General features: G+C 38.5%; 1 protein-coding gene across 1 annotated transcript; it reads right to left on the bottom strand.

Annotated features, from left to right (window-relative positions):
- Nucleotides 1-7,735: 7,735 nt before the first annotated feature.
- Nucleotides 7,736-11,012, bottom strand: LOC6037887 (transcription factor MafB). The gene has a single exon (XM_001847701.2). The coding sequence runs from the start codon at nt 10,382-10,384 to the stop codon at nt 9,218-9,220; it is 1,167 nt and encodes a 388-aa protein (XP_001847753.1). The 5' UTR covers nt 10,385-11,012; the 3' UTR covers nt 7,736-9,217.
- Nucleotides 11,013-11,164: the final 152 nt, after the last annotated feature.

Below are 11,164 nucleotides of genomic sequence, written 5' to 3'. Positions count from 1 at the left end.
ATACGCAAGTGTCGCAATGGTCCGTGTCCGTGTTCACAGTAAAAAAAAAGGTTTTACTCAAGATTATTATTTTTAAAACATGTAAGGCCACACAAAGTCCATGCACTATTTTGGAAAAAAAGTTTTTTCAATAGTTTTTAGAAAAATAGCTACGTTAAAAATTCTTAGTTTAAATTCCGGGGTGACTTTGATAGTCATAGTTTTTGTAGTTAAAATCATATTTAAGATGTTAAAACTTTATTTGTACGTTAAATGTACCATCACTGAAGTTGCTGATATTGTGTTTAAGAAAAAAATCAATGTTTATATTGAGTTAACTAAGTTTATAAACTTTTTAACAAAATAAATATAAATTTTAGGTAAAATTGTTAAAATGTCGGAATTTTGTCTGTAATTTGTTAAAACTAGTTTTGTTTATAAAAATATCGATTTATATGGCATTTTTTACTGAAATCGAAGCACTAATCACAAGTTTTCACATTTTACATGAAATTTGTTCAACTGAAATTGCCTATGAATTTGGAGATTTTTTTAAATTGTGTTTCAAAACACAAATTATTTATTATTTACAAACTTATTTTACCTTCTCCTAGTGGAAAATTGTCCAAAGAATCCGAAAATGCATTCCGTTTTCCGATTCAAAATCATGTTCATTGATAAAATCATGAAACTTTGAGAAGTTTTAAATGACTTTCATCAACATTTTCTTTACTATAGTTAACTAACTTATTGAACTTTTCGAATTTTTATGAAAAGTTCTTTTTGAGGTTCTTTGAACACTTCTCTTCCACGTAGAGCGTCCAATTTTTCGTCCCGGGAAAAAATCCCGGGAATTCCCGTAAAAAAAGATTTCCCGTGTCCCGGGTTTTCGTTCTATGAAAAAACATTTAACAGAAGTCAATTATAAACCTGAAAACCATGTGGAAAAAAACATTAAAACTACTTTGTATTGTTTAAGAGGTGCCCGAAAATGCAAACATAGTTTTAAAACTTGCTCCTAATATGTGAAAATATTGAGTTGTTTGATATAAAACATACACGAGAAGTTTAATTTCTACGGAAAAAAACTAAAAAGCTCAACCATTTTTTTCAAGAGCTGAAACCAGTATAACTTGGCTTACAAAAGTTATTTGTTATGAAAAAAATAATTTCTAAATGATTTTATTCGATTCAACAAAATGTGTCAAACCATACACTCTCAAACTGATCACAGAGGCAAGTTTAAAAAAATAAGATTGTGGAGTATGGATTCATTTTACTAACTATTCAGAAACTTGGATAAAAAAAATCTTCTCAGCAAAAAATATTAGATATCATTTTTTGATTTATTACACGATTTGAGCTTATAAAATTAGAAAAGAATAGACATTTTCTTCTAGTTGCATGAATTAGTTCCCGCGGGATTTCCAGGATAATTGGTAGAAAATTTCCCGTTTCCTGGGAAAATTGTAGCCCCTGGAAATTGGACGCTCTACTTCCACGGTCAGAATTATTCTAAATAATTCCGTACGTATTTTAATAGTACTCTTCATTTGCGGAAAAATCGCCAACCTATCAAAGTCATCCCGGCTATCAAAGTCACCCCGTTTTACGATACTTTTGGTTTAGATTATTTCAACAATCTTTTATTCGACTCAAAGTAATTCAGTTCTTCTGATTGCGTAACAAATATTCACGATAGTTTACGACCCAAAATATGTGTTTATTTTCATTTCGCAGCAGTAAAGCTCCTAATTAGTCTCCAGTAACATCCGCGAAAAACATTACCTACCACGCACTGGCCACACCCGTAAGGAATAACAAAATCCAGTCACCACAATTCCATGTACCAAAATGTCCAATGTCCATTCATGGAGGGGGACTCGATTGTAAACATGCCACCGTGAATGCGAATCCCTGCGTCCCAATCATAATAAACTGCCCGTGCTTTTTACCCCTTATGCAGCGACCTCCACCGCGGCACCACAATCCTGTTCCTGATGGTCGTCGGTTTTCAATGGTAATTACAGCCCAGTTTGTTCATTAAACAATGCCTTCGCAACCAGCAAGCAGGGCAGCAGCATTGGAAAACATAAGCCACATAATCGCAGCCAGTTCGCGATAAACACCACCGCCCACGTTATTCCAGCGAACGAAGAAGATATGTTTGGGATAAACATGGAGGCCATATCAAAAGTGCGAAACTGGTTGGGGTTACCAGAAATGCTGCTTAGTTTTTTAGATTTAAAACGACAGAAAAAATAAACGACAAATTTGGCAAATATTCTTACAGGGAAAATATACCCTTTCTTGGCCCATTTTCATTATCGGTCCATCATCTCTTTGATCACAAATTACAGCTGTCATAAAGTAGTGTTTTTAACCAGATCAAAGTAATAAATAGCTCTAGAGGTGGGCAAAACCGCTATTTTTTCGAGCAGTTCATTTTCGTTCGCGGATCAAAAAGGGCGGCTCTTTAGAACGGCTCTTTCGCTCTTTTTTTAAATATGAAAATGTCATTTCTAGATTAAATTTTCAAAAGGTTAAAAGGTGCATACGAATCCCATGACTCATAGGTTGTTTTGAAAATTTACTCTAGATTTTCAGAATGGTGTGATTTAAAAAAAAATTCAAAGGACTTTAATAAATTGTTTGAAAGAAAACTAAAAACGAGAAGATACCCTTGAAAACCAAAGGTCTTTGGTTTTTTTCCAAAATCTCATGTGCTATTGTAGATTTTTGGTAAATTTTTTCTCAATTTTCCTAAAATTCTCAAATTTGTATTCGCGTTTTTTTTTAAGTTTCGTTACGATTAGTTGTACAATAAAAAAGTTGTTTATATTGTAAAGAAAATCATTCATTTTTGGAATTTCCAAGAAAAACTAGGAAAATGAAGAAAAATGGCATAAATGCTATTTAAGAATCATTTAATATATATATAGATGGGAAAGTTGAAATAGCCCCTCAATAAAATATTCAGCTCTCAAAATGTCGGGAAAATAGTCCCTCATCAACCTGCTGTTTCAACTTGTACATGAAAAACTACACAGTGGGATAACTCTGACAAATTCGGCATTGATTTATAAGCATTGAAATATTTCAAATTTCACTATCAGTTCTGTAAAACTAATTTGATGCTGAATTTCATTGGAAATTGAATGAATTATATTTACAAAATTAAAAATAGACACAACTTCAAAAATCATTCAATCTTTTAACGGTTCTCTCGAAAGACTAGAGTTATAAAAAACCGCTGCTCTTTTTTGTGAGCCATGGTTCGTTCCCTCTTTTTAATGAACCGGCACTTTGAGCGGCTTGCTCTTTTTTTGCCCACCTCTAAATAGATCAAATAAAAGTGATCAAACAACTCTCCATGGTTGATGTAGGGACCATCCACAAATCACGTGGACACTTTTTTGGGAATCTCAACCATACAATCGCCATACCCTCCCCCCCCCCCACTACCTTAAAATGTCTACGTGGTTTATGGATGGTCCCATATCTGAAAATGTTGTTTGAATAGCGGGAAACTGCAAAGGGATGCTAATAGGTCGAAGGAGGTTGGGGTCAAAAAATCTATTTTTTACGTTTGGTAAAAAAAAAACGCTCCCAAAGAAGAAGATAAACACGATGAGTGCTAACAAAATCATGTTTTGCAACGGGTTGCTTGAAACGTTTGCAATTCCGGAAACATCCTTTGAATGGATTTTTAAGTCAAAAAAAAACGACGAAAATTGCAAGTTTTCGGACCACCCTAACAAGGCATAGGTTATTCTAATGGCCAAACAAAAAAAAATACAGGTCTAACTATTTAGGCCAAAGAACCCCCACTTGAGCCAAATCAAAGCACTTTTTTATAACTTTCATTTGAAACTGCTCAATAAAAAGTTGTTACAGTCGACTCTCTGGTTGTCAATATCCAAGGGACCGTCGAGGAAGAGAATCATCAGTTTACAGAACGATGCAAAATGAAGACTCGATTGAAAATATGTTTTTCTTGATACCCAGCTATGGGAGAGAATCATGGCAACGTCCAGCAAACAAAAACAAACTAATGTCAAACACCCTTCAAAGATTCGTTTCGCAAAGAAAAATGTCTATGCAAGCCATGAGATAGTGACAATATTGACAACCGGAAGAGATTTTTAAAGCAAACAGAATCCAAGGGACCGTCGAGGAAGAGATCCTTTAAGCAAGAGAAAATATCGAGGAATAAAGCCAATAGAAGTATGCAGTTTGAAGGGACTGAAGAATTCATCGATAGATGGAGCAATATTGATATCGAGAAGATTGACAGCCAGAGAGTCATTTTTTTTATTTTCATTTAGAATTTTTTTTTTCCAACTGGAACAAAAAACTACCTTAAATTTGCGTGTTTCTTGTTTGTGGGATGTTATGAAAATTCCCACAATTATAAAACACCAGAATAAAACATATAGTTCCGTCATCAGGGGTGACATTGGGTCTGGGAAGTGAGATTAAGTCATACAAATTCCAGCATTTTTGTATGACCCAATCTCACACCCCAGACCCAAAGTCACCCCTTATGAGGTTCCACAACAAAATTATAAATTAAATATTCAAAACGTTGTAATGTCATAGAGAATAACATTGAAGAATTTTTTGTTATCTCAAGTTTGAGATTTATTTCCAGTCACTTGACTGAAACCCCAATTTTTTTTTTACGTCAGGAATGTGTCTTGAAAAAACATTTCGACATTTTTCAAATTAAAAAATGCTGGGTTAATTTCAAATCAAACTTTTAATACAACCTGTAGCCCTAAATCCGCACTACCGAACGTGCCGCGTTCTGTGTGTCACCCGGGGACAAACCGGTATGGACACTAGCCCCCCCCCGATCCAATTCGGCCGTCTCCGTGGGCTCGCATTATTGCGATTATAAAAACAACTGTTGCGTTTCGATTTTCACAAACATCCATTGATTGTGATACGACGACGACGATGTTTACCGCCGCGAGGAAATGTTTCCAACACAAAAACTGACCGTCCGACCATATCTTGCGGAAGACCTCAGACCGATCGACGTTGGCATCCATTTCATAACCTCACTTTTTTTTCTTTCGCGAGTCTACCGTTTCACGTTCCGGGGTGGTGGTGGAGTTGAGGCATTATCTTCCAATGACGTTGGACGGACCAACGGCGACGACCATGGAGACCTCAAGCAAACCAAGACTCAGACGATCTGCCATAAATAAACATCGACTCGAGACGCGGACACATAAAAGTAAATAAGAAATAAAACCACCATGATTCTTTTTTAAACTTCTTATTTTTCGTATGATAAACTCTGTGCTTGTCTTTTCCTTTAGAGACTGCTCGTTTTGATACTTTTACATAATCGCTTTTGCTTTTGTTGGTAACGCTCCGAATGATTTTTCTTCTTTGAATCGAGAATTAGTATTTATCCTGCTCCGCGAGTCACCACCTTCATCGATTACTGTATTTACAAGTTGATTCAACAGTTTTTGATATTACTAGGCAATTTAACTAATTAAATTTATCCTTGCTTGATTGCAACTATTTGCAAGTTTGTCTTAGTATATACTATTTACATTTATGTTACAGATAATTGTGCTCTTAAAACGTAACTAATTAAGTCAATCAGAAATCAAATCTCTCAATAAAATGAAAATGTCACCAGCACTATACTTCTACTTCATACATATTAATTGCAGAGGTATTTAATTCGTATACACGTGTCTATGTATTTTGAGCAAGTTTGTATTAAAATGGTGTGAAAGAATAAAAGATTGGTCGCATATAGTTAGGGGTTAAAATGATTAAAATTGATATGAGCTTCAACAAAAGTTAATTCTGTATGAAAATCAATCACTCAATCATCAAATTTATGCAAGAGTGTTTTGCATCAACTTAAACTAAAATTGTGCATTTTAAACAAAGAATGGTTCGTTATAGAAAAAGTATTCCTATGCATTTTTGTAAAAATAAATGTTTAGGACATTTGAAAATTATTTTTAATTTTACGTAAAGTGAAATTATTTTGAAATAAACATGGAAATGTCTTTCAAAGAAGTAAATTTAGTTATTTTTTTTAATTAAAATTTGATTTTGAAGTGGGATTTAATCTTTGGAGTGATTTCGACACTAACATTTCAATTAGCTCCATTTACATATGCTTTGCGTGAGACATAGCGCTGTTTGGAATGTTAGAGACGATTCTTCAGCAATATCACTTTCTACGCACTTTTGACATTTTTGCGATTTATTTCAATACAGACACCGACTAAACTTCAATTTTTAAATGTAGGTATACAAAATGTATCGCATGAATGAAATAAATCACAAAAATTGTCAATGTTGAAGGTCAAATGGCAAATTAAAAAAAATTATGGAAAGTGTTCGAATTACCTTTTCAACAAATGTTGATCTTTATTTAAAAAAAGGTCAACTATAATCAAGAAAATAAGGCTAAATAGGAGTAATTTGTCTCCTCAAAGAGCATCAAAGAGTAATATTTAAAAAATAAATAGAAATTAGAATAAATTGCAAAACAGACTGCATTTTTGGCTTTATTTGGCAATTTCTACTAACAAACACATCAAATATAATAAGCATTTGCCTATGAGAGCGTACTTTTATTACGTAACGCAGTTGGGGTGGAGGAGAGGGGTCGAAGGCCGTGTTACGCTCCATACAAAACATTTAAAATTTGTGTTAAAGTTTCGTTCTGAAGGGGGGAGGGGTCAATAAATCATTAAAAAAAAATAAAAATAACCAACATCAGGGATACCCTCTGACTCGATTTCTTAGGCAAAAATAAGTAACTGTGCCAATTTTGAGCCAAATCGGTAAAGGCTATACCAACAGGAAACAAATGTATCAAAATCTGTCGTGGTGGGTTTGCTACAAAAAATGTCACCTTTTATAACAGATTTTGCAGCAATTTTGGCCGTGTGTAAACATGTCAGCGATCTGCAATCCTCACCAACACAAGCATCTGATCAGAAAGAATCTGGAGCAACACGAGAGCTGGCCTCCCCAGCTACTGTTTAACAGAATACAGTTTGTAAAATAGTTGCTTGTTGCCTGGGAAATTGAAAATGTTGCAGCTGTCAAAATTCTTATGGTCCCTTTTTCATATCTTCATATCAAGGTGCGGTGGTAGCATGTCAGATTTGCAACCAAGAAGTTAATGGTTAAATCCTCGTTAAATCACCCTCCCCCCCCCCCTTCCCCACCGTTCCAAATTCCAGAGCCTAATGGAGAGGCAAAATGTAACTCTTAGGGTTCTAATCGAGCTGATTTGGTTAATTTGGTTAAACATTTGTTTACTATAGTAGTTACACTATGTTTGATGTCTCGCTTTTTGCAAATAAATATTTAATGCGATTCCAATCTGTTGCGCCTCTCCATATCCAGGTTTTTAAGCGAAGATGGCGTTCGAATGGTGAACGTCCCAAATGTCAAAATCGTGCAGAAGCACCAACATTAGAAAATAAAATATGCCTATCATACATTACACACTTTTTTCGTAATGTTGGTACCACTGCGTGATTTTGACATTTCGGGCGTTCATCATTCGAACGCCATTTTCGCTTAAAAATCTGGATAGGCTCTCTATTCAAAATCGGTCAAAAAACGAAAGATTTTTTTAAACTTCAAAATTTCGATGTTTTTTACAGTGCACTAAGCTGAAAACGATTTTAAATGCATCCCCTGTGCTTAAAATAATTTTTCACTTGTTTGAGTCGATTTAAAATATTTTGAGTTTTAGTAAATTCACGATGAATGCAGAAAAAATATTATATTAACTAGATTTTTTTTTAAACTACTGACTGCAAACCGACTGTACTGCCGTAAGCGGAATACGCACTTCAGAAGGAACCGGTCAAGAAAAAAATTAAATGGGCAGCAGCGGCAGCAATTACATTTTTGTTCTGTTTCAGAAAAAAATACAAAGATGACAACCAGACATTTTTTATGATTTGATTACCTGAAGATTTGATTATCAAAACTGAAATTATTTCGAGGACTATACTGCCGTTCTACGCATAATTGTCCCATGTCATTTTTGGTCGATTCTGACATTTTGACATTTTTGAGTTTAATTTGATGTATACTTTAAGAAAACCCCATAAAATCCAGTACTTTGCTCAGAAACTCATCAAAAACAACACCAAGTCTGTTTGTCCCATCGTTGAACTTCTACGTATAATTGTCCCACCAAGTATTTTCTTTCACGAAATCATTAGTTTTACGAAGTATTGTGTCTTGTTTATCCATTTTATAGCGAGAGGATTACTAATAGGAGTGACAAACTGCTAACTGGGATGATAAGGGACTTATAGGGTGAACACAGGACAATTATGCGTAGAAACACAAAACACGGTTGAAAAATTTCAATCGCGTTTTTCTCAGTTGCACTTTTTTGAACATGGGACAATTATGCGTAGAACGGCAGTATAATCGAGAATAATCGAGGCAGGAATATACTTTTTGTAAAATACAATGTTGCTTTTTGAAGAGAATGTTATTTTTCTTATCTTCGATGGTAATGTTTTACTTAAACAAAAGGCTCTTATAAGTTTTCAACTTTTGAAATTAAATATTCTTTTGACAACTCAATCCGTGATGCCCATTCAAACATCATAAATCTTTCACAACAACCAAAAACACTCGAAACTCACTTCATTAACCAATCGTATATGCGACCATTCAAAACCCATTTTCCAGCGTGCGTACGCCACGCGTGTCCATCATTCCAGCACAATAACTGTCATCATTAACGTTCTGTTTGCGCGCGAGAAACAATTTACAACCCGCTTCTCGATTGTGTTGGGCGGAATCCAAAAACGATTATCAACGACAAATAACATAACAAATGAAGCGAACCGAACTGAGGGAGTGGGTGTTTTTTGGGGTGGAAAATAAAAGAAATTATGTTATAAAACGATCATAGAGTTTAATAAATCTTTTCCATTGCAGAAATGAAAGTGTTAACAAATGAAGTTGCTTCAACTAAAGCCCTAACAGAGTGCTAGTTTGTTCACAATTTAGAGTTTTGTCTGGTCACGATTAATCCTTGAGTGAAATTACGAACTTCGTATAAGTAGCGTCTGTCATAACATTGCGCCCGCACAGATCCAGTCTTTTTATGTACACACACGTCGTTGTTCAGCGTTCCGACAGCCGGTGCTGCTGCTGCTGATTAGGAAGCGTAACGTCCGATCCACGGTTGTTGGCCCCCAATCTGGCGTCATACGTAGTACTCGGGCGAGCTGGTGCTGTCGTTGATGAGCTGCTGCTTGGATGTTCCGTTGCCGGACTGGCGAGGTTGGGGCTGTTGGGACTGATGCTGGCCCGGGTGGTGCTGGGACTGCAGGATGGCCGCTTGGTCGCGGAGTTTGAGCTTGAGCTCGTCCCGTTCCTGCTTGATGAGGGCGATCTCCATCTTCATGTGGTGCATTTCGCTCTGGAGTTGGCGGTTGGTGATCTCCAGGTCGTGGCGTTGCTGGAGTCTCTTGGAGCGACAGTTTTGGGCGTATCCGCGGTTTTTCAGAGTTCGTCTCTTTTGCTTGAGGCGCACGACTTGGTCACGTGGGCAGCCGTGCAGTCGCTTGTTGAGTTCCCGTACGGACAAGGACATGAGCATTTCGTCGTTGAGGACGCCATCACTGCTGTTGCTGCTAGTGTAGCAGCTTCCGGCGCTGGTTCCGTGGCGTGGCGATGCAAGCGATCCGGCGGAACTGACCGAGTGGGGCCGGTTGGGATGGCCGTGCAGATGGAGATGATGGTGGGATCCGCCGTGGATCGGGTTAAGGTGTTCTAGCTGACCATGGTGGTGGTGGTGGGAGAATCCGTTAGCCGAGGCGTGGCCCTGAAGGTACTCCTTGCGTTCCAGCCATTCGCCCTCGGTCGCAATCGAGAATTGGTGCGAAGGTCGCAGGTCCAGTGGTTGTTCCATGCGCATCGTCTGCGGGACGATCATCATGCTTTCCATCTGATCGGGCTGGATACGATTGCCGTAGTAGGGATAGGAGGCCGAGTTTGGATGGTTGGGAGATCCAACCACTGGGGGAGTCTCTGGAGGGGTCGAGGGAACACCGGCAATCGGAGGGTTAAGGAGAACCGGTTGACCGTGGGTTGGGTGCGGATAGAAGTCCGACGTCGGAGTGATCGAGTTGACCTTTCGCTCCTCCACGTGCCAGGTGGCTCCGTTGGCTTTGAGGCGTATCGGGATAAAGCCATTTTCCTCGGTTGCGGCCGTCCAGATCTTGGCATTCGCTGCCGTTGGGCTGGTATCCTCCCGCTTTACATTGGTATCCTCCAGGTGTTCCAGCACAAACTCCTGTATGTAGTTATCTGCGAAAGCTGGCTCTTCGAGATTCATCACCTTAGCAATGCGTTCGCCCGGTAGTTTCATAAAACAGTTTGGCTATTCACGTTACACTAACAAAAAAAAAACTCCTCTCCGCGGTACCGACGAGGAAACTGGACCAAGGCTCTTTCGGCTAGCGTTTAACTCCACACTCGTAACTGTAGAGCACTCTTCCGCGTGTTTCGGTGCCTCAGTGTTTACAAGCAGACCAAACGGAACCTTCACCAGCGGCTTGCATAATTCACCAGCGGGCAACTCAAAACAAAAACACCGCGCCTCACACTAAACTTTCAACAACACACTTTGCCCCGGGGAGTCTACCGGTTTACAGTTCTACAATCCCGTCACCACCACAAGTACAGTCACGTGGTTGATCTTCTCTTCCAAGTTATAGCAACCCGGGATCACGATCGCGAGATCCAATCAATCACACAAGTGGGTCCGGGTGACCGACAACAAACTCCGTAACACACGAACTCTACGCGACAGCCAAAAATTCCGGAGGCGCTCCGCGCAATCGATGTGAATTCATCCGCGACTGGACGTGAAATAGATGAAAAATATTCAGCCAAATTCCCATAAAGAGCCCTCCGGCGCGAATCTGTCCCGCCGACCTATGTGAGCGTGTGTCCGCAGCATACAATCCGACACATGCGCATCCTGGACATCCCTGGCGCGAAAGCGAGACGCAAGACGACGGCGCAATGTTTATGTATAGGCATTTCTCGGCCGCAAGTCAACCGACCGTCATCGTCATCAGTGAGGCCACCACCACTTGGCAACGATTCCGCGAGGACTGCGCCGCTGCTGCGAAGGGGTGTGGCC

The sequence above is a fragment of the Culex quinquefasciatus genome, chromosome 2 (genome assembly GCF_015732765.1).
Source record: "Culex quinquefasciatus strain JHB chromosome 2, VPISU_Cqui_1.0_pri_paternal, whole genome shotgun sequence".
In the NCBI taxonomy this organism is placed as follows: Eukaryota; Metazoa; Arthropoda; class Insecta; order Diptera; family Culicidae; genus Culex; species Culex quinquefasciatus.
The sequence above is the reverse complement of the archived record's forward strand: the minus strand, read 5'-3'. Positions and strand labels throughout refer to the sequence as shown.

Excerpts from the sequence above, each read along its gene's own strand:
- LOC6037887 (XM_001847701.2), bottom strand. The coding sequence starts at position 10,384 with ATGAAACTACCGGGCGAACGCATTGCTAAGGTGATGAATCTCGAAGAG.